This window comes from Mobula hypostoma, chromosome 6, assembly GCF_963921235.1.
Source record: "Mobula hypostoma chromosome 6, sMobHyp1.1, whole genome shotgun sequence".
Lineage (NCBI taxonomy): Eukaryota > Metazoa > Chordata > Chondrichthyes > Myliobatiformes > Myliobatidae > Mobula > Mobula hypostoma.
Genome location: NC_086102.1, coordinates 139484179 through 139506951, shown reverse-complemented (window position 1 = coordinate 139506951; position 22773 = coordinate 139484179). Strand labels below are relative to the sequence as shown.

Here is a 22773-nt window from a genome sequence, read left to right as displayed (position 1 = left end):
AAATGATTTGACATTATATGGATAATCATGGAGTGAACTGAGAAGTGGGTGTGAAAAAACTGAAGAGAGATGTTGTGCAGTGACAGGTTTCAAAGAGTATTTCAATCTGCTTACCCACAATCAATATAATCAGATTTGTGAAATCATCCAAAACTCAATTGTTTTCACATGTTTCAATTTGTATTTTGTTTTATCTGATATATATAGGGCAGTAAAGGAAATCCAGGGGCTATAGGACCTCCAGGACTGCCAGGATTTAGAGGCAATCAAGTAAGTAAAGTACTTAATAACATACAATTCTTGTTGCTCAGTTCGCAGCATCTTGCTTGCACGGACAATATGGAATTCATTGTAAGAAAATCTCTGTTTATGTAATTAGGGGGATTCTGGACCTTCTGGAGCCCCAGGACAGAAAGGTATACCTGGCATTCGGGGTCCAAGGGTAAGTGCTTTTACTTGCTGATTTGCCAGGCATTTATCCTAACCCAAAATAAAAACAGAAAATGCTGGAAACACTCAGCAACTCAGAGAGCACCCAGTGAGAAAAGCTAAGCTGCTATTCCGGTTGATGATCTTTCACCTCATTGAAAGTCACTGACTGGAATATTAAGCTTGGTTCACTCTCCAGAAGGAATATGACCAGCTGAGAATTTAAAGTCATAAGCGAAAAGATGAACCGATACTTGTCCCAGCTGACACCCCACCAATCTCACCCCAACAACTGGGCTGCAAGATGACGACAGGAGGGTATGGAACTAAGGGGGTGGGGGGGGTGCGGGTAGCACCGTTGAGCCCTCTGGAGATGTCGTGGGCTTATCAACGAAACATCAAAGAAGGAGGGTGTCCACCTGATGACCCCAATGACATACCTACCCTCCCTCCTTGTCACCACTCCAAGCCCACTGCTAACATCGAGAGTGCCGACTTACCATAGGGATTGAAACATCAAGTCCCAGTAGCTCTACTGATCTACTGTGGAAGTGGGAACATGAATGCTGGAAATCTGAATTATCCCCTCGAGAGCCATTGTGGAAAGGATATGTTGGTTCTGGTGATATTGATCCACATACACGTTCTTTGGAAGTCAAGAATGAGGCATAAAACTTGGTCATTGCTGTCACTTTATTAAGAGCAACGAACAAAGAAAAAAAGACAAAGAAAAGGAAGTTGTGGTCATCTCATATTCAAACTGGAGATAATAGGATCACTGATAGAAATTAACCTATAAAATAGCTACGTAGATGTAAGTGGCATGATAACTGCTGCAGAAAATAAAGATTTAGCTCTAATACAACTAGGAGCAATTACACATGCATTGATAATTATATAAAATTGTGAACAAGCATAGGAAAGATAAACTGCAAAATAAATGCAAAAACATGACAATTCTACATCCTTATTGAACAATAGCTAAGTGACCAGAATAGCATACAATACTCTAAATTCAGCCTCACAAACATCTTGTATCACTTCAACATAACATCTCAATTCCTGTACTCAGTGCGTCAAAAGCTCTCTTTGTGATCTGTGATACCACAGTCAAATGGATCTGTATTCCCAGATTCCTTTGATCTCCCATACATCTCAGTGCCCTACCATTCACTAAGTGGGAGATCAGTATATATATTTCTTTGGTGATGATGAAAACAACTTTCTTATTTCAATGCCCTCAGTTAACAATGTCCTTTATCCTTTTCTAGGGGCCATCTGGTCCTCCGGCACCCAATGGTGCAAGGGGCAAAATAGGATTAAATGGAAGAAAGGTACACTCCTCTTTTAAAACCTCATTTAAAGCAATTCATGGTGGAAAGAAAAGAACTGATAAAAGATAAGGCTGGCTGACATCTTGTCTTTGTTCAACCCTTTCTTGTGCAGGGTGAACCTGGAAATCCTGGAGAAAAGGGTGGAATTGGGCCTACTGGACCACGTGGAGAAATGGTAAATGTTGTCTCTTCAAGATATGAAACTTAGGTTTGAGTTCAGCACAAATGGAAATGGCACAAAAAACAAAATTAGTGTGTTACCATCCGTCATTAAGAAGTTGAGAGGATCTCAGAAATAGTGGTGTCAGAGCTCAAGTTAACTCCCAAAGCCTATTAAATAGCATCTGATGACTCTTCACGGTGAGTTTCTTTGATCTGCATGTTTAGACTTTGTTGCTCTCTCTCTCTGTTCATCTAATTCTGCTTCCTCTTTAAAGTTGGCGGATACGGTTCTGGAAGAATCATGTGCTTAAATTTTATTTTTTTTTGTCAGACTGAGCCTAGTCCTCCTTAGCTTTATAAACTGCATACTTTACCCTTCTGTCTGGCCATTTGCACTAATCCTGCTTTCACCTCTTGTTCTCCTCCTTTCCTATCATAATCTGATGAATGCTCACTTTTGCCATGACTATTTCCCTATGCTGTTCCTAACTTTAATTGCACCCAAGTCTTCCAGTTTGTGACTCCCACACTTGATTTTATCACCCCCCTGCACTTTATCAGTTAAGATTTTTATACCTCTTCATCAGCAAAGGCATAAAAGGATGTCAACCAAGTGCTTGTAAATCGAATTAGAAATGAAAGGTGCGCAGTGGTTTGTATGGACTGGGAGGCTGTAGGATCTGCTTCTGTGGTGTATGATTCTATGATTCCTTTGACCAATCCTGCCCAATCAGAATATCTGTCACCTGAGTCACACATACAAAATTCTGGAGGAACTCACCAGGTCAGACAGCATCTATGGACAGGAATAAACAGTTGACGTTTCAGGCCGAAATCCCTCATCAGTTCTGTTTATCACTCTGTCACCAGCCATAAGCTATTCTCTTCCTGTGTTCCTGACCCCTGGTCCCTGGTCCCTCTAGCTTTGTTCAGTGCATAACCTGACCTTTACCTCCAGTGGATAATTAATTTGCACTCACACAACATTCACAACCTGACAATGAGAATAGACATTTGAACAGGTACATAACCATCCAAAGTTTAGAGGATATGGTCAAGCGCAGGCAGGTAGATCCAGCTTAGATGGGAATCTTGGTCAACAGAGGCCATTTGGTCTGAAGGACTTGCTTCCCCGCTGTGTGATGTCGTGATCTTGGGGACTATCATCAATGTGTCACAGTGCACCCTATGCAGGAGGAGAGAATACCAAAAACAATTCCCAAATTTTATGAACTGACAGAGCTATCACCTTTACTGTGACACATTCAGGTAACAATATTACAGACTTCATAAAGTAATTTTCCTAGAATATCCTATCATTTTGATCCCCAGTATGAAACACATTCTTGCTAAATTGCTCAAAACTGGAACTAAAGGTAATCCCATTACCAATGAACATGAGTCCAGGATTTGTCATGTAAAAAAATAACCCAACTGGTTCATTAATTCCCATGAGAGAAAGAAATATGCCATCTTGAACTGGTCTGGCTTAAATTTAACTCGTGATTGAGCAATATGATTGCCTGCAAGCAATTGGGGTTGAAGAATAATTGTTGACATTGTCAACTACATCTGTATCCCTCGGAGCAATCGATCCAAATATCTTAAACACGAGAAAATCTGCAGATGCTGGAAATTCAAGCAACACACAAAAAAGAATGCTGGTGGAATGCAGCAGGCCAGGCAGCATCTATAGGAAGAGTTACAGTTGACGTTTCGGGCTGAAGGGTCTCAGTCTGAAACGTCGACTGTACTTCTTCCTATAGATGCTGCCTGGCCTGCTGCGTTCACCAGCATTTTGTGTGTGTTGATCCAAATATCTTATACAGCAATATGAGATAAAGAGTAGGATGAAAATGTTGGTTCCAACAAAGAGGACATGTGTTTAAGTTGAGGTGGGGAAGTTTAAAGAAGACGTGAGGTGCACATTTTATTTTCCACAGTGGCTGGAATGGACTACAAGGAGTGGTGATGTAATTAGATATGATAGTAGTGTGTGAGAGGCATTTAGCTAGATACAGGAATATGCAGGAAATTGAGGAATATGGATCATGTACTGGCAGAAGAGATTTAGTTTAATTTGCCATCATGTTCGACAGAGACATTGCGGGTTGAATGGCCTGTTTTGGTGTGGTACTTTGCCATGTGCTATGTCCTAATATCAATTTACCATGTAACCTGCCTTTATTTTGTGTGTTGCACAAGACTTTTTTTTCCCCTCTGGCAGCTACATGTTAACAAATTCTTTTACTATGTATAGAAAGCATTCGATAGTTTATAAACCCTATATGGCAGATGCAGCACTGCGGTACAGAGTTTATATGACAACAAATATCTTTCAACATCTGGAAAGTCCATTAGATTTTCTTTTATTAAATAGACCAACATTCCTGTCCACTTATCATATGTATTAGTGTTTTCACTCTTTCTAAATCCATCTTGAACCCAGTGCACCCTAGTAAAGTTATTTCTTAGTAATTCATTTGGTAACATTAGTGCTTTTAATTTCATGCATTTTCCCGTTACTGTGCATACACAATTGAGTGAGAACAGTTTATTAACCTCTAATAGCCTACTCATAAATAGAAATACACAAGATTTAATAGTTGGTGTCAGCAGACTTCCTCTGTTGTCTTGGGTAATGTAAAAGAGTCCCAGGGACTGTTTTGAAAAAATAGCAGGTGAAATAGCCTCTGAATATTCCTGGAACTTATCATCAGGTTTGGATCTGTCATCTTGCTCTGCAAAGTTGCCTGTTTTAGTCCTTCCCTTATCATACTGTCTTCAATGAGTGTGAATTGCTTCAATGAGTGTGAAGTATGTAAAAATACATATAGCTCTAATCACTGCCTTGCAGGAAGGATATGGGAACCGTAGGGAGGGTTTGGGGGTGGGGGTGTGGTTTGGATGATATATAGGGAGTTTGTCAAGGCTGTTGAATTAAGATCATATAGACTGTTTGGTTGGAGCTGTTTCTTTGTATCAAATGAGACTAAGGGGAAGGTTAATTTAGGTGTAGGGTATGCAGGAAGGATTATTCTGCCTAACAGTAAAAGGGGCTAAAGAATTTAGTTAACTGATGCAAAATTAGAGACTAGTTGCCTAAACGCTCACTGAATATGTCTTTTTTTAAGAAGTACCTGAATGAAAACATAATTACTTGATGAGCCATATCTGCAAGAGCTGTAAAATTGCTTTGATTTAGAATATTTTTGGCTGGCATTGATATCTCTATTTTTATAATTCTATGATGTTCTAAAAGGAACATTTTTTTCACTTTTATACCACTGACCTTATTAATACTCAGGTTTTAGGCTGTAATTGATTTAATTACTTCTAGATGTGTCCTCTGATGCTGAATGGGGCAACAAAGTAGTGTTGTTTGATATTGGGATGCTAACTTATGTTTACATCCCACAATAATAGGCGTGAAGTTTAAATTCAAGTAAATAATTAAAGCTAGAATAAAGAAAAAGTATAAGTGAAACTAACAGAAAGCAGAAATACAAATGTACTTGAGAGAAAGACCTGCAGTATGCCATTTGGCTTACGTTTAGCTTCAAATCTGCTATATCAGGGTCCAGAGGCCAGCAACATTCACAGTGTGTAAACTAATGAATAAAATAATAAGAAACAGGTATTCTGCTGGCATTTGCTATGAACTATTGTGTTAAGCAGATAAAGGAGCCCTAGCTGTGTTATGGCTGACCCAATGGTCGGCTGAGAAAGTCACGAACACCTATGGAGCTCACCTCAGCATGAATTATTGCATATGGAAGAGAGGGGGCGAATCATGGAGATCCAGCCAGATAGCATTCAAATATCTGCAGGAAAACCTTTTGAAATGTTTAACTGTCAGCATACATGAAGAACACAAACAGATCTGGTAATTGTAACACCAGATTTTTTTCTCTAAACATGCCCTTGGCATCACTGATAGCTTTCAGCGCCCTTTCTTGAGTCACATACTGTATGCATGAACCTTTCTTTCACTATCCAGATAAATGTGAAAGTGGCTTTAAGGCAATCGTGAAAGGGAACATTGATTTAAGACAATAAAGATGGAAAATCTGATCTGAGAAATAAACTGCTGAATAGCTTTCAGCAGGAATATTCTGGACCCATCACTTGAGGAAAGGTGCATAAATATTCAAAAAGGTTTGGGGGAGGGGTTACTGGGATGTTACCAGGGAGGAGTAATGAAGTTGACTAAGTCAAAATTCAGAATTGTTCTTGGAAATTTTAAAGAAGTAGTAATAGAGCATGTCAAGGCAGTTTAAGGCTTTGAGATAAAAAAAGCTGTTTCCTCGGGCAAGTGGGTCAACAACCAGAGATCATGAACTAATCAATTGCAGAAAAGTTCTGGAGTATACAAGTACAATTTTAATTTTATTGCTCAGAATTTTCAAGATCTGAATGCTTTATGAAAACAAGTGATAGAAGAGACAGTTATTGACAATGAGGAACTTCCCGAATTACAGATGAAAAGTAAAGAGGTGGGACCACAGAGGATTGGTCTATCAAAGGGCCAGGACAGAAATGGTGGTTCAAATACCCTCCTTTGTGTAATTTTATGTTTCTTAATCTTCCTTTATACAGCAATCCTTTGTTCATGTATGTACCAAGCTATAATAATGCATGTTTTTGGGGTTCACCAATTTTAATGCACATTTTTCTGCTCAAGGGTGAAGATGGAGCGAACAAAATGGGTAACCCTGGAGTCAAAGGCAGAAAGGTCAGTTATTTTCAGTGGTATTGCTCTGCAATTGTGCAAGGTATTGATCTAACACAATTGCAGCATCTCAGGGTATTATGGAATGGAGTCATATTGTGTGGTAATTCATGAAAAGAAAATGCTACTTTCATATTTCTGATGAAGGATTTGGTTTTCAAGGTAAACTGCTGCAAAATTTAGTTCACCCAGCTATTTCAGTTTGATCAAAGAATATGCTTAAACACAGAAAGGAATTTCTAATTTTTACGTGACAATAAAGAGAACAAGACTGATAGCAGCTACTCTCATCCTCTCCTCGGTTAAACGTATGAGTAGAAACTGGAAGGGAGCTGAGATCAGGTGGGCCATCAGTGTAGGAAGGAAAATTACCACCATGAGCAAAAGTATAAGCAGCTACCTAATACAATTCATGGAAAGCTAATGAAAAAAAATGTTACCTGGTCAACTGTACCACCTGCACTTCGTTTTCACGGACTGAAGAAGATAGATGGTGACTTGACAGAGGTATATGAAAATCATGAAGTACAGATAGGATAGATAGTCAGATTGATATCTAGAAATGGCTGTCAGAAGAAGTGGGGAAAATAAAAACTATCACTAACCCTCAAGCATCTGGCTCTTGAACTAAAAGGAAAAATTTCACTGAACTTCACTTGCCCTATCACTGATATTTTCCCACAACGTATGGACTCACTTTTAAGGACTCTTCATGTTCTCAATATTTATTGTTTGTTTATTTATTATTATTATTATTATTTCCTTCCTTTTGTATTTACACAGTTTGTTGTCATTTGCACACTGGTTGAACACTCAAGTTGACGCAGTCTTTCATTGATTCAATGATGGTTATTATTCTATTTTGGATTTATTATGTATGCCCACAAGAAAATGATCTCAGGGTTGTATGTACAATATATGGTGTCATATGTGTACTTTACTAATAAATTCACTTTGATCTTGGAACTTTTACTTGTGAGGTATTTAGAGCCAGACCTATCAGAAGGGTGTGGAAGGCTATGGTTCTAATGGGAATTAATATAGGTGAGCAAAACAGTTGGAATGGAAGTCCTGTTTCTGTGCTGTATGTTTCTATGATTCCAAAAATTAGAAATTATTTCAATTGTCAAATGTTAATTAATTATAAAGTAACTAAACTGATGAGTTTAATAGTGTACTCAGGTATGCAGACCAGGTACAGTACATTCCAAATTTATGAAAAGTCCAAGCTGGGTTTATTAATCCAAGCTTGGTAGTACTGCATCTGGGTCAGAAGTGAAAAGTCTTAATCCTCAACTTCAGCCATAGTGCCAGAACTCCCTTCCCCCTTTCTAACTGGTAGGTGAGCACTGAATGCAATTAATTTACTTTGGTATGGCAGGTTAACAGAATAATTCCTATGGGTGGGGTATAGGAGGATAGTTGTGTAAATTGGATTATATCCCAGCAGCTTCATAAGAAATAGAAAATGGTAAATTGGATTATTATTGTCACATTTACTGAGGTATGGTGGAAAATGATTTTGCAGGCCAACCATTGCAATCATTTCATCACAACAGCGCATTGAGGTAGTACAAGGGAAATCAATAACAAAATGCAGAATGAAGTGTTGCAGTTACAGAGAAAATTCAGTGCAGGAAGACAATAAGCTGCAAGACTATGACAGTCAGATGATTGTCAAACCTGTCAGTAGATTTAAAGGAACATTATGACTCGAAAAATTACTAATAGAATTTAAATTTTAAAGAATAGAATAATCATAATAGAAGTACTGAGTAGATTTACAAAGAGCAGCTTTCAACGAGAAGCCACAACCTTGTGCCTCTTTGCTATCTTGAAGTTGCAAGGAAAACAAAATTCTATGTGCCAATGTATCCTTGATTATGTTCCTTACTTTACAGGGTGAACGAGGTTCTGTGGGACCCCTGGGAGTTAAGGTAAGGCGAATAATTAACTGGCTGTTGAGCACCATTTTTCTTATCATCCATTTCCCATGTCTAAAGCTCTTCAACTAAATGTTACATTACTGAAACAGGGCAATCTTGGAACTGAGGGTGAACCGGGCAGAGGTGGTATGAAAGGAAACAGAGGGCGCAGGGTGAGTCCAAATAAATAAAAAGAGGAAGTGCAGTTCCTTATTTTGATTATTTTTAAGTTGGAAAAATGCAGCTATTTATCTTGTGCTTAAGAACATCCAAATATTTATTTTTTTCAATACTCAGCTATGTTAAAACATAGGTGTTGGAGTTGTTGGGATGTCACAATAGTGTTGTGACATTTTGTTGTATTTCCATAAGATTATTAGACATAGGAGCTGAATTTGGCTATTTAGCCCACTGAGTTCGTTCCACCATTCCATCACGGCTGATTTATTAACCCTCCCAAACCATTCTCCTGCCTTCCCCCTATAACATTTGATGCCCTTACAAATCAAGAATCTATCAACCTCCCTTTTAAATATAGTCAATGCCTTGTCCTCCACAACTGTCCATGGCAATGATTTCCACAGATTCACCACCCTCTGGCTAAAGAAATGCCTCCTCATCTCTGTTCTAAAGGGATGTCTTTCGATTCTGAGTCTGTGCCATCTGGTCCTAGATTCTTCCATGATAGGAACCATCCTTTCAATATTCACTCTAACCAGGCCTTTCAATATCAGAATCAGAATCAGAATTATTATTGTCACATGTCGTGAGATTTGTTTACTTTGCAACAGCAGTACAATGCCATACATGATATATGTAGGAAAAAACTGAATTACATTAATTATATATACGTACATTAAATAGCTAAGTTAAAATAGGTAGTGCAAAGAGCAGAAATATATTAAAAAATTAGTGAAGTAGTGTTCATGGATTTCAATGTCCATTTAGCAATCAGATGGCAGAGGGGAAGAAGCTGTTCCTGAACTGCTGTGTGTGTGTGCCTTCAGGCTTCTGTACCTTCTTCCTGACAGTAGCAATGAGAAAAGTGCATGTCCTGGGTGGCAGGGATCCTTAATGATGGATGCTGCTTTCCTTAGGCACTGTTCTTTGAAGATGTCTGGGATAGTGCAGAAGCTAGTACCTATAATGGGGCTAGCTAATTTTACCACAATATTCCATAAGCTTTAATGATATTGCCTCCTCATTCTTCTAAACTCCACAGAGTTCAGGCCCAGAACCATGAAACACTCTTCAGCATTATAGCCATGCATTTATTTTCTAGTCCTCTCAAAATAAATGCTAACAGTCATTTGCCATCCTTACCACCGACTCATCCTATATGAGGTCTCCCAAGTCCATATGCATTTCTGAATGTTTTCCCCATTTTTAAAATAATCTACACCTTTATCCCTTCTACTAATGTGCATGACCGTACACTGCCCTACACTATCGTCTGCAGCTTCTTTGCCCATTCTTCTTATCTGTCCAACTCCCTCTCTGGACTTCCTGCTTCCTCAACACTCCCTGTCCTTCTACCTATCTTTGTATCATCTGCAAACATAGGATTATGCCATCAATTCCATCATCCAAATCATTGACATATAACGTGAAAAGGAGCGGTCACAACACTGGACCCTGCAGAACACCAGTAGTGACCAGCAGCCAACCAGAAAAGTTCCCTTTATTCACACTCTTTGCCTCATGCCAATTAATTAATCTTCTATCCATGCTAATATCCTTCCTAAAATACTATGTGCTTTTATCTGATTTAGCAGCTTCATGTGTGCCACCTTGTCAAAGATCTTCTGAAAATCCAAGTAAACAACGTCCACTGACTCTCTTTTGTCTATTCCTCAAAGAATTCCAACAGATTTGTCAGTCAAGATTTCCCCTTCAGGAAACCCTGCTGAGTTTGGCCTATTTTATCATGTGCCTCCAAGTACCCCTAAACCTCAGTCGTAATAATGGACCCATCATCTTAACACACCAAAGTGAGGCTAACTGGCCTATAATTTCTTGTCCTTTGCCTCCCTCCTTTCTTAAAGAGTGGAGTGACATTTGCAGTTCTCCAGTCTTCTGGAACTATTTCACAATCCAGTGATTCTTGAAGGAATCCCACATCCAAAGATTTGTGTGTTGGTGGTTATGTCACTGTAAATTGCTTTTAGTGTGTAGATATGTGGTAGATTTCAGATAGTGGGGAGTGGGGAGAATTTTAACATGTGCTAAGCATAGACGTGTAAATGGAAGGGTTATTGACCATGATGTATCTCTCTATATCTCACTTTGTGTATAGAGATCACAAATCATAATGTGATTTTGTTACTCCTCTCTGGTAATAAAGCACACATGAGATCAAACAAAATGTTTGTCCAGATCTGGGCTGCTATTCCAAGTTGATTCATCTAATTAGGAAAGTTTCCTACTCCACTACTACCTTATTAAATAAATGTGTTTCTCACCTCATACCAAACAAGAATAGGCTTTACATCAGAATTGCTAAATTGCACAAGAAGCATTGAAACAACAGCAAATGATCTCACTAGCATGCCCTCAGAGGAAATTCACTTTTGCTGGACTGTCCATTGGCACATCTATAATTTTTCCATAGTTACATTAATAAATTATAAATCCAACAAATAGCTATGACATTTCATATGGTTTTTACAAGGTTTTATATTGAGTATGAGATGTTCAAATGGCAGTCACATTTCATGTCATTTTCCATCCCATTTTTACATCTGTCACAGTTTATCCTTCTCACTTACTGAACTGGAGATTACATGATAGATTGGGATAGCATTTGGTCCTTTCACATCTGGAAATATCTCCTTTATAACTCATTGCAGAGATTTTGCACAAAGTGTACTTTTGAAGTGTTGACACACAATGTTGACACTTCATTCATCGTTGATTGTACTCAAAGGCCATGGAAAATGCAAGCGGTACTATTGGGCTAGATGCATGAAGCCTGATGAGTTGTAGGTGTGGCAAAGTGGGTCACCGAGGCTAGAACTGAAACACAAGCTGTTAACCTAATGCCTAAACAAACCATAATAGAGCTGGGGATGCCAAGTGCTGACCCATGGTGACTGTATTTTTTCTTTCATAATTTGTAAATGAATAGTCATTTTCTACTTCAGGGTTATCCAGGAGATTCTGGAGAAGATGGATCAAAAGGAGAAATTGGTTACCCTGGTCCACAGGTATACTTGTTTTTGAATTTAAATGGAGCAGTAACTTCCTTTGGCTGATGATAGTTTGGTGATGACTAACTTTTTAAGTAAAGCAAGTCCTAAGTGTGTGGCTGCAGATTTCTCATTGCTAGAAAGATTAATACAAGAGATTCTACACATGTTGGAAATCCAAAGTAATGTACAAAAAGTGCTGGAGGAACATAGCAGGTCAGGCAGCATCTATGAAGAGGAATAAATAGTCAACGTTTTGCCCCCAAGACCCTTCATCATTAACTTGTATGTCAGTGCAGACTACTTTTCTTGAGAGGCAATCCCTCAGATTTGAGGTTGACTTATTTCCTTGCCAGTTTTTTCGAGCTCTGACATGGCTGTGAAGGCCGATTCTGGATCCTTGAAGTGTGCCAAAGGTGGGACGGCTGATACTTGATGGAATGGATGAATGGATTGCTAGGGAGGTTCAATTTTCAATTGGTGATCTTTTTTGAGTTCCATTTGTTCCTGACATGGAAAGCTGAGGTGCTCAGTGCCTTCTCTGTTTTGGACAGCCAGGACTAGTATGTCCAATGAATTGATGCTGACATCACAATATTGCAAGGAGGACATCCCTGAACTTATCCCCTTGTCCTCACTTGACTTCCTTGACTTACAATGATGGTTTGTTTAGTTTTTTTTAGGCTGCACTCCTTTTGCCCTTGGTCCAAGCTGGCATTCCATTCTGTTCCTATTCATTTGTTCAGTTTTTATTTAGTGATACAGTGACCTTTCAAGCCACGCCACCGTAGCAGCCCCGAAACTCTGATTAATGCTAAGCTAATCATGGGACAATTTACAATGACTTGTTACCCTATCCATTTCATCTTTGGACTATGGGAGGAAACCAGAGCACTCGGAGAAAACCCGAGCACTCAGAGAAAACCCATGCATTCCATAGTGAGGACATACAGGGACTTCTTACAGAATGGAGGCAGAATTGAACACTGAACTCTGGAACAGCCTGCGTTGTAATAGGGTCATGCTAACTGCCATGCTACCTTGGCACCCTGAAAGAGAGATACAAAAGCTGGTCAGATTAACAGTGAGTCAGATGACACCAAGCAAAGCAATATTATTTCTGACTACATAAAAATGACCAGTGGAATACAGGTGATACAGATGAAGAGGTCCATCCATCTGAGCTAGCTGTGTGTAATTAGACGTCAGTGCTGGAGATGTTGGCCTGAGAAAAGATGCTGATGTGTGTGGCTTCTACTAATCAAAAGATTTTGAGAGTTTTGTTACAGCCTTCTCTGTGTCTGACTCATTCAACTAGCGACTTGATTGTAAAGTTAAACTCAGGAATGTTGGAAATACAGGATATTGCACCTGAGTACCTTGTGCAGGTACTCCATAGCTCAACACCAATTGTCCTGGGTCAGCCACATCATCTGTATGCCTGACTCCCGCCTCCTTAACCAACTCCTGTTTGGTGAACTCAAGGATAGAAAGCATACAAAAGCGGTTCAAGCACAATATCACGACCTACCTGAGGAAGTGCCATATCAACCTGAATGGATGGGAGAAGTAGACAGGGAAAGCTGGAGAAGGACTGCACAGCCCAAAGAATATCTCCACCGCGTCACTGAGACTAAGCAGCTTCAATGAAAGAAGAGACTGGGGAAGGCTGAATCAGCTACATCCACCTCCACTTCAATGACCTACACCTGCCAACGCTGCAATAGGACCTGTGGATCACGTATCAGCCTCTTCAGTCATTTCAAGACCCACAAGTGACCGGATCAACCACCAGGAGAAGAATCTTACTCCACTACGAGTGATCACTAATGATGATGACCTTGTGTAAGATAACCGTATACATCTGTGATAGTGTTTCTTGTTTCATTTGGTGGGGAGAGATACAAACCCGTCTCTTCATTCCAGGCTGCTTAAGTCGTTGACAGCAAGGATTTTTTTTTCTAAGAGGTAGTCTCGATTGTCAGCTGTAATTATGGCAGAACTTCTGAGAAAACCAGCAAGTGGCATGGTATTATGACAGGAAATTGGGATAACCTCTGCAGCTACTCATTCACAAGGGAGTACTAGCACAACTTTCCTCTTCACTACCTCCAGGTCATGCACATCTTCCATGTGGAACATACATTAGCAAATATATTTTAATGAAGTATCATACTACAAGCACTTCTATATGAATTCATATTAAGATATTAATATGCCCTTTGCTCTTCAGGGTGCAAAAGGACCACAAGGAAAGTTTATTGAGGTAAATAAAATGTTTATTATTCATTTATTTATTGAGATACAGCGTGAAATAGGCCCTTCTGACTTTTCAAGCCACACTGCCCAGCAATCCCCTGATTTAATCCTAGCCAAATCATGGGATAATTTATGATGATCAACTATCCGACCAACTCATACGTCTTTGGGCTGTGGGAGGGAACCGGAGCCTCTGTAGGAAACCCACACAGTCATGGGGAGAACGTACAAACTCCTTATGGGCAGTGGCGGGAATTAACCCAAGACGCCTGTACTGTAAAGTGTTGTGCTCACCATTATGCTCCCATGCCACCCCATGATAAAATGTTGTTGACTGCATCATATCATTTAAATTTTGTTGTATAGTCATTAACACTCTTCCATTATTTCAATATTATAGCCCTGTACTCTTGTCCGGAAAATCAAAGAAACATGCCGTAAGTATTTTGTGAAGAATATTTATTTGTGTGAAGCGTATAAATTTGGCTATTTAAAAATTGTAATTCCTGGTAAAATTCACATCGTTTCCTTTTCTGTTGTTCCCTTGCAGCATGCTGTCATGGTAAGTTCCTTTCTTCAGATGAGTGTTCATATTTAGATTATGCACTGAAGAACTGAAATAGAATTATTTCCTTTTATCAGGTGCTACGGAGTGCCCTGCCTATCCAACTGAGCTGGCCTTCGTGATAGATACTTCCAACACTAAAACTGTTAATCAGCTCAATGGAAATAAGAATGCAATTGTCAACATAATTCAGAATCTAACAATAGTAGAGAGCAACTGTCCTAAAGGAGCCCGTGTTGCCATCCTGACATACAACACTGATATTGTCACAGAGATCCGATTTAGCAGTGCCCGGAATAAGCGAGACCTGCTCGAGCAGGTTGAAAACCTGCAGTTTGTGCCATCGAGGAAAGCCTCAAGCATTGCTGATGCAATGAACTTCGTGGCAAGGAACACATTCAAACGGGTGCGAAGTGGGTTTTTGATGAGAAAGGTGGCCGTGTTTTTCAGTGATGGACAGACGAAGCCCAGAGAACTCAATGCTGCTCTAACAAAACTTGCTGATAACAATATCATCTCTGTCTACCTCTCCCCAAGGGTAGACAATGCACTCAACAGGGCACTGGAGGTGAGATTCCAAACTTAATATTTCCTTATGCTCTTTCATAAATGATACACACTCAATAAAATAAAAATCTTAAGTGGGAGACCACTGCCTCTTAACAATGGAAAATGTGAATTTTGATTACTGTATTTAACTTGTCCCAATTATTTTCTAGTGCCTATTCAAATACTTTCCACTCTCTGGCATCTACCTTCATCATTATGGATAGCTAGAATAAGTAATTTCTCCCGGTAAATAATTGTTAATGATTTTGTAAGCTGTAGAGAATAGCCCTTTATCTATAGTGCCTGCACTTAGAAAAAAATTGCAGATTACTGGGGTTTTTTTGTTTATCTTTTACAAACCTGACTTACTAATGTTGTGGTTCCTCTTTTATGAATCTTCTGGATATGCTCAATATGATTATCAGATAACGTTATACATTCAGCAACTGTGCTCCATCAGCTGAACAGTCTCTTAATTTTATTTAACCATGCTATTTTAAAGCTAAAAGCTGTTAGGTTATATTCCTCACATTTCCACTAAATGATATTACTGTGACATTTGTTATTTTTTAATTTTCTACATTTTCAATGTATGGAGCATCAGGGAGGGGTAGCACCTCTGGTGGGGGAACATGTCACGTCCTTTTCAGGGTGGTTTGTCCACCTTTGGTCCCCACCTGGCACTCAGCTCTCACCTGTGGCTCCCCGTAGCTGTTTGGGTGCGACAGCGGCCACACCCTGGGCAACGGCTTCGACAAGCCGGCTAAACCAGGTGAGGGTAGCCGACGGGTTTCAAACCCTTGGTAAGATAGGGAGCTGTGTATCCCAGCATGTGAAGATAGACTCTGGCTGATTGAGTGGACGAGGCCAATGGAAGGTCCAACGGTCAAGAAGGCAGTCTCTGCAAGCGTAGCGGAACGTGTAGAGCAGGACAAGACACAGAAGACGTCCTGGTCATCCCCTGCGCCTAGTCCCATCTCCAGTCGTCCCGACTCTTGTCTTGCCACTGGATCCAGATGGGAATTGGGAAGAGAGAGTGAGGCTGACACTGCGCAGCTCTCCCTCACTTAAATCCAAATCACGCGCTAGTCTTGACACCATCATAAAAATGCCAGCGGCTGGTGCAGTGACGTCAGCGCCAGACTCTGGAGCGAAGGTTCCCAAGTTCAAAACCAGTCGGGCCACTCCTGGGCACGCTTTCCATCCATGCCAGGTTGAGTGTCAAGCTTGCAACCCCACCTCGTAAAAAGTACTAATGGTGTCAAGGTCCTCATCGATGATGATGGACGAACCTTATTACGTATTCAACCTAAAACATCTGATCATGCTTCTCAGATGTTTAACCACCTACAGATTGGTGTTTTTTTTCATTGCTCTAAATGTTTAATGTTACCTCTTTTATAAAACTAAGAACTGGATATCCATGGAAAAGACCTTTCAGCTATTTTTCAGAATTTATAAAAAGCTCAATAAACAATCTGATGTGATCACCACTCGCCTTCAAAGTTAGAATATTTGATGAACTACAAAGGCTTACGTGTTTTTAACTTTTTAATCAAATGAGTATTTTCTCCCATCAGCAGAAGATTCACTGCTTTGACAAATCCAGTCATTTGGTTTTGAGACTGTTGATCCTTGATGAGATCTAACAAAAATAACATGCCATCATTGTTTTGCCAACTTCTCATCTAGACTTAGTTAAAAACTAACTAAGTACACTTACAGTGACTCATTTTCCAAAACTGTTAAACAAGATAGCTTCCAAACATTTGGTTGTTTATTGCACGAGCCATCTAAAGAGATTCATTTTATTAGACAATAGCGTCCTTGGCGACAGGAGAGGCACCAGAGGATTGGAGGATAGCCAATGTTGTTCCACTGTTTAAAAAAGGCTCTAAACAGAAAAAAGAAATTATAGGCTGGTGAGTCTGACATCAGTTGTGGAAAAGTTTTTGGAAAGTATCCTAACAGACCAGATATAGAAGTATTTGGATAGTCATGGACTGATTAAGGATATTCGGCATGGGTTGGTTGTAGTAGATCTTGTCTAACCAAACTTATAGAGTTTTCTGAGGAAGTTATCAGGAAAGTGGATGAAGTCAAGGCAGTGGATATTGACTACATAGACTTTAGGAAGGCATTTGACAAGGACCCGCATGAGAGGCTGGTCAAGAAGGTTCAGTCACTTGGCATTCAGGATGAAGTAGTAAATTGGATTAGACATTAGTTTTGTGGGAGAAACCAGAGAGTGGTCTTAGAGGGTTGCCTCTCTGATTGGAGACCTGTGACCAGTGGTATGCCTCAGGGATCGGTGCTGGGTCCTTTGTTGTTTGATCTGGATGATAATGGGGTTAAGAATCAGCAAATTTACAGATGACACCAAGACTGGGGGTTTAGCATAGTCGAGTAAGGTTATCATGGCTTGCAGAGAGATCTGCATCAGCTGGAAAAATGGGCTGAAAAATGGCAGATGGCATTTAATCCAGACAAGTGTGAGGTTTTGCACTTCAGTAGGACAACCAGAGTAGGTCTTACAGAGTGAACAGTAGGGAACTGAGGACTGTGGTAGAACAAAGGGATCTGGGTTTACAGGTCCAAATTCAATGTATTGCATACAAAAGATGGGATGTTATTGTGGAGTTTATAGGACATGGGTGAGGCCTAATTTGGAATATTGTCTCCAGTTTGGGTCAGGTACCTACAAGAAAGATGTAAACAAGGTTGAAAGAGTGCAGAGAAAATTTACAACGATGTTGCTTGATCTGGTGGACCAGAGTTATAAGGAAATATTGAATAAGTTAGGACTCTATTCTTTAGAATGTAGAATATTGAGAGATTGGATAAAGATATAAAAACTATGAGAGGTATAGATAGGGTAAATGAAAGCAGGCCTTTTCCACTGAGTTTGGGTGAGACTACAACCAGAGGTCGTGGTTTAAGGTTGAAAGTGAAAAGTTTAAGGGGAACATGAGGGGAAACTTCTTCACTCAGAGGGTCCTGAGAATGGAGAATGAGCTGCCAGTACAAGTGGTCCATATGAGTTTGATTTAAATGTTTAAGAAAAGTTTGGATAGGTACATGGATGGTAGGGACATGGAGGGCTATCGTCACGGTGTGGGTAATTGGGAATAGGCAATTAAAATGGCTTTCGGCAGGGACCAGGTGAGCCAAAGGGCCCGTCTCTGTGCTGTACTTATCCATAACTCCATGACTCATATACATTTAATGTACAAAAGGACATCATGTTGCAATAATCTCAGTTACTTTGCAAACATGCTCTCCAAGAAGAATCTTTGTATATACATGGAAGCAGAATTGAAATTCTCTGAGTCAAATAATCAGATACAGTATTGGGTGTTGAGTCACATTGATGATAAGATTAAATTGTTTTAGTTGATAATATCTGGTGATAGTTTTTTTTTGCTTTATACATTGTTTACTATGATAAGAGAGATGAGCTTCTGATTCTATGTTTTACCAGAGAAGTGCTGGCGTTAAACAATCCTTTGTTTTCCGTAATGATGATGAAACACTCAGGAAAGTGATGTCGTGCTATGTTTGTTTAGGTGCGTAATAACTTTCACTATCCTTTCAGTTACTTTAAATGTACTTGAAATATTTTGATGTTCACAGCAACTTTATCATATGATTAAATTATTACCCAAGTACATTTTCATCAGCAGTCCCCATCCCTAATGAAAATATTGATTCATTCAGAGGGCTACTGGGAAGATGCTTATTTGCTAAGTATAGGGTACCGTTTAGCACAGAGACCAATGCTGGAAAGCATTGCACATAGTCGAACTGTATGTCTTGTATGGGATTGAGTACATAGCATTGTCACCAAAGAGTCTTTGATTAGCAGATTCATTGTGGAACAGAATATGCATGTACTTCTTAAGAAATATTGTCCTGCAATAGAAACAAATCAAACATTATCACTTAATTCCATAATATTGCAATGTGAAATTGAGATCTTGCCAGCACTTTTTTTGATTACTGTAGCACTGGAAATTTAAGGATGTGGAATATCTATAATATTTGTAAGCAAAAGGATTATGCGCCCTCTCTATAGTTACTATAATTAAATTATCTTTTAAACATTGGCTTTTCTTCTTGCGAATTGCATGCTTGATTCCTAGGATATGGTAGATTAAGGACATCAAGGGAGGAGTGATTCTTGCATCTTGTCTCGCCCTAATTCACATAAATAAATTTCACATTGTTAAATGGCAGAATTACTAAATTTGAATGTATCTTTGCCTATGTAGAATAATATCTCTCATATATTGGATTCATTTGCTTCAAGAATATATTCTCTCTCTTTGGTCAGTGAGTCTTTCTGTATTTACCTTATCCTCTACTTTCTGTAATACATAGAAGAAATCCTTTATTGCACAATGCAGCAATTAGTGCACATTCTTGTAGCTTAAGTCTCTTTTGCAGGCTTCTTGGCCTTGCACCTTCTTCTATTCATGGGACAGGTGTTTCAGGTGAACTACAAATTTAGATGTGGTACCTGTGAGGGCAAATTGTACTTGACAGAGTGCAAACTTGGATGCAATGAAAAGACCCTAAGCTATAACTAAAGAAATTATTAGTAATGAAAGGTGGGATGGGGGTAGTGGTAAAGAAAGTGTAAATGACGCTTGAAAGTACACTCAGTAGCCACTTTATTAGGTACAGGAAAGCACCTAATAAAGTGGCTAAAGAAATGGAACCCAGTGTGGTCTTCTGCCGCTGTAGCTAATTTACTTCAATATTCAGAGATGCACATCTGCACACTATTGTTTTTACACGTGTTTTTTTGTGTTACTGTCACCTTCCTGTCAGCATGAACCAGTTCTCCTATGGCATCTCTCATTAACAAGGCATTTTCTCCCACAGAACTTCCGTTCACTGGATGGTTTTTGTTTTTCGCACTATTCTCTGTCAACTTCAGAGACTGTTTCAGAGATATTCAAACTACCCCTTCTGGCACCAACAATCATTTCTGGATCAAAATCACTTTGATCATATTTTGTCCCCATACTAATGGTTGGCTCGAACAACAACTGAACCTCTGCCTGATGCTTTTATGCATATAGTTGCCGCCACATGATTGGCTGATTAGATATTTGCATTGACAAGCAGGTCTAAGGGTGCACCTAATAAAGCGGCCACTGATCTTACTGACTAATGAAAATATTCAGAATAGTGGGGGTGTAATATTCCTTGTGCTTCCCTCATAAAAGGATTCAAAGACCATAAGACAATTAATAAAAGCAGAATTAGGCCAACCAGCATATTTGTTTTTAAGTGATCTGCTTAACCACTTGATCATGGCTGATTTAGTTCCCTTCTCACCCCATTCTCCTGCTTTGTCCTCATAATCTTTGATGCCATTACTAATCAAGAACCGATAAGTCTCTGCTTTAAATATACCCAATGACTCAGATTGCACAGCCATCTGCGGCAATAAATTCTACGGATTCAAGGATCAATTACATTTATTTTTGAAGAATGGATATATTAAATAACCTTGAGATCTGTTTGCTCACTGGTAGCCACAAAGCAAGAAACTCAAAAGAGCCCAATTTAAAGAAAAAAAAAGAGTAAAAATAAAAGACCAATCCTCAATGCACAAGAGAACAAAAAAATACAAGTCATGCAAACAACTGAAATGAACAACAGCATTCCAAACCAAAAATAAGTCCTCAGATACGAACCCTGGAGCAGCCCGGAAGAGGTCCAAAATCTCGCTTCACCATATTAGTGGCCACACAGCACAGCAGCTGGGGCAGTCTTCATAGCCTCAATGCAATGGAGATGACCACCCTCTGGCTAAAAATTCTTCCTCATCTCATCTCTGTTGTAAAGGGATGTCCTTGTATTCTGAGGCTATGCCCTCTGGTCATAAGCTCTCCCACCTCAGTTTATTTATGTCCTGCTGACTGTAGGTTCCGTGAACTAACATCAGAAAAATTGAGACAGCTCTTTGGCTCAAACTTATAACAGTGATTGTTGGCCTACTGTGGAGGTTTTATTCTATGGAAGTAAGATACATGCTTATAATCTGGTTTCTGCCTGGTAAGGAAATGGTAAAATTTTTGAATGTGCCCAGGAAGATCAGTAATAATTTTTCAGTTTTCTCTTCAAAAGGATACACCTGGCATTCATTCTACTTTAACAGCTTATGTAAAAACTAGTAGTGCTGATATCCCACAGGTGCTTCGTCTGTCATTAGTACATAGTTAGTGCAGACTCAATGGGCTAAATGGATGGTTTCTATGCAGAAACTCTCTATGACTCTATGCCACTAAATTTACTTCAGTAAATTTTTCTGCATATCAGTGACTGTTAAGCACTGAATTTGTCTACATCTGATGTTGGCAATAAACACCTTCAGCTCAGAGTAATGAGCATATTGAAATTTGCTACCTGGCTCCATCAGAATTGCATAATTCAGTGCACTAAATTAGTGTCTGATTTGATCCCAAGCTGACAACTATGTTAGATCCTGGGTCCATGTGCACAGTTGATATAAAATCTATTGCAATAAACTACTTTTTCAATTTATATAAAGGATGTTTTCCATGGATAGCAATTAATACATATATAAGAGTTTAATATCTAACATTTTTTTGTATAGATTTTTGTGAAGTTGATCCAATCTGTGACAGTAGTCTTTATCGAGGGAGAAGGTCAGTGGCACCTGCTAACGTGGACTTGGATATGGCATTCATCACAGACAGCTCAGCAACCATCAATCCAAATCAATTTATAGAGATTAAGAGGTACATTTCCTTTCTGACGGACCAGTTGGAGATTAGCAAAGAACCTGCAACATCCAACCATAAAGCCAGAGTTGCCTTAGTTCAGCATGCTTTGTACAATTCTCAAACAAATAGTAGCCTCAATCGTGTGAAAATGGAATTCTCGCTCACTGACTACCGCTCTAGCCAGGACATCAGAGAATACATCCTGAACAAGATGTCACAGCTTGAAGGAGGAACAGCTACAGCTCATGCTGTCGAATGGACTATAACAAATGTTTTTGAAAAAGCACCCCATCCAAGGCCATTAAAGCTTATTGTCCTACTGACCACAGGAGATATCACTAAAGCTGAAAAAGAACAGCTGAATGCAGTCATCACGGATGCCAAATGCAAAGGCTTCTTCATTGTTATATTCAACATCTTTAACAAACCTAATGAGCAGGATCTTATTAACCTGGCAAGCGAACCTCAAGATGTGTACTTCAAGCCCATTAGCAAAATCTCCGAGCTCTACAATGAAGACTTACTGAGGTTTGCACGGCAGCTCCCTGAGTACATCAGTGGTAAGTTGCAGCCACTCTCACACTTCCTCTGTTTGTGTAGAGAATCCTAATGACCCATAGACACTCCTCACAAGACCAATTATTCATAATTCCCTGGCAATCAATTCACTACTCCACTTTGGCACTATTGATTTTGTAACTTATAGTAATTTTTTGGGTTGCACACAACTGCCAGAAAACAAAAGATTTTACAACATATGTCAGTGACAATAAACCTGATTCTGATTTGGAATAGATACTACTGAATATTATTCAGTGCAGTACTGCTGAATGGAAAATAAAAATACAACATTAACACAGGAACACAGT

General features: G+C 39.4%; 1 protein-coding gene across 1 annotated transcript in view; it reads left to right on the top strand.

Moving 5' to 3' along the window:
• LOC134348765 (collagen alpha-3(VI) chain-like) overlaps positions 1 to 22773 on the top strand; it is a 201553-nt gene that overhangs the window by 145533 nt on the left and 33247 nt on the right. The window contains exons 30-43 of the mRNA XM_063052567.1: positions 208 to 270; positions 380 to 442; positions 1701 to 1763; positions 1876 to 1938; positions 6610 to 6660; positions 8559 to 8594; positions 8693 to 8755; positions 11726 to 11788; positions 14004 to 14036; positions 14430 to 14466; positions 14580 to 14639; positions 14672 to 15162; positions 18625 to 18709; positions 21775 to 22464. Coding sequence (XP_062908637.1) covers positions 208 to 270; positions 380 to 442; positions 1701 to 1763; positions 1876 to 1938; positions 6610 to 6660; positions 8559 to 8594; positions 8693 to 8755; positions 11726 to 11788; positions 14004 to 14036; positions 14430 to 14466; positions 14580 to 14639; positions 14672 to 15162; positions 18625 to 18709; positions 21775 to 22464 — 1861 coding nt within the window. The remainder of the gene's footprint in view (positions 1 to 207; positions 271 to 379; positions 443 to 1700; positions 1764 to 1875; positions 1939 to 6609; positions 6661 to 8558; positions 8595 to 8692; positions 8756 to 11725; positions 11789 to 14003; positions 14037 to 14429; positions 14467 to 14579; positions 14640 to 14671; positions 15163 to 18624; positions 18710 to 21774; positions 22465 to 22773) is intronic.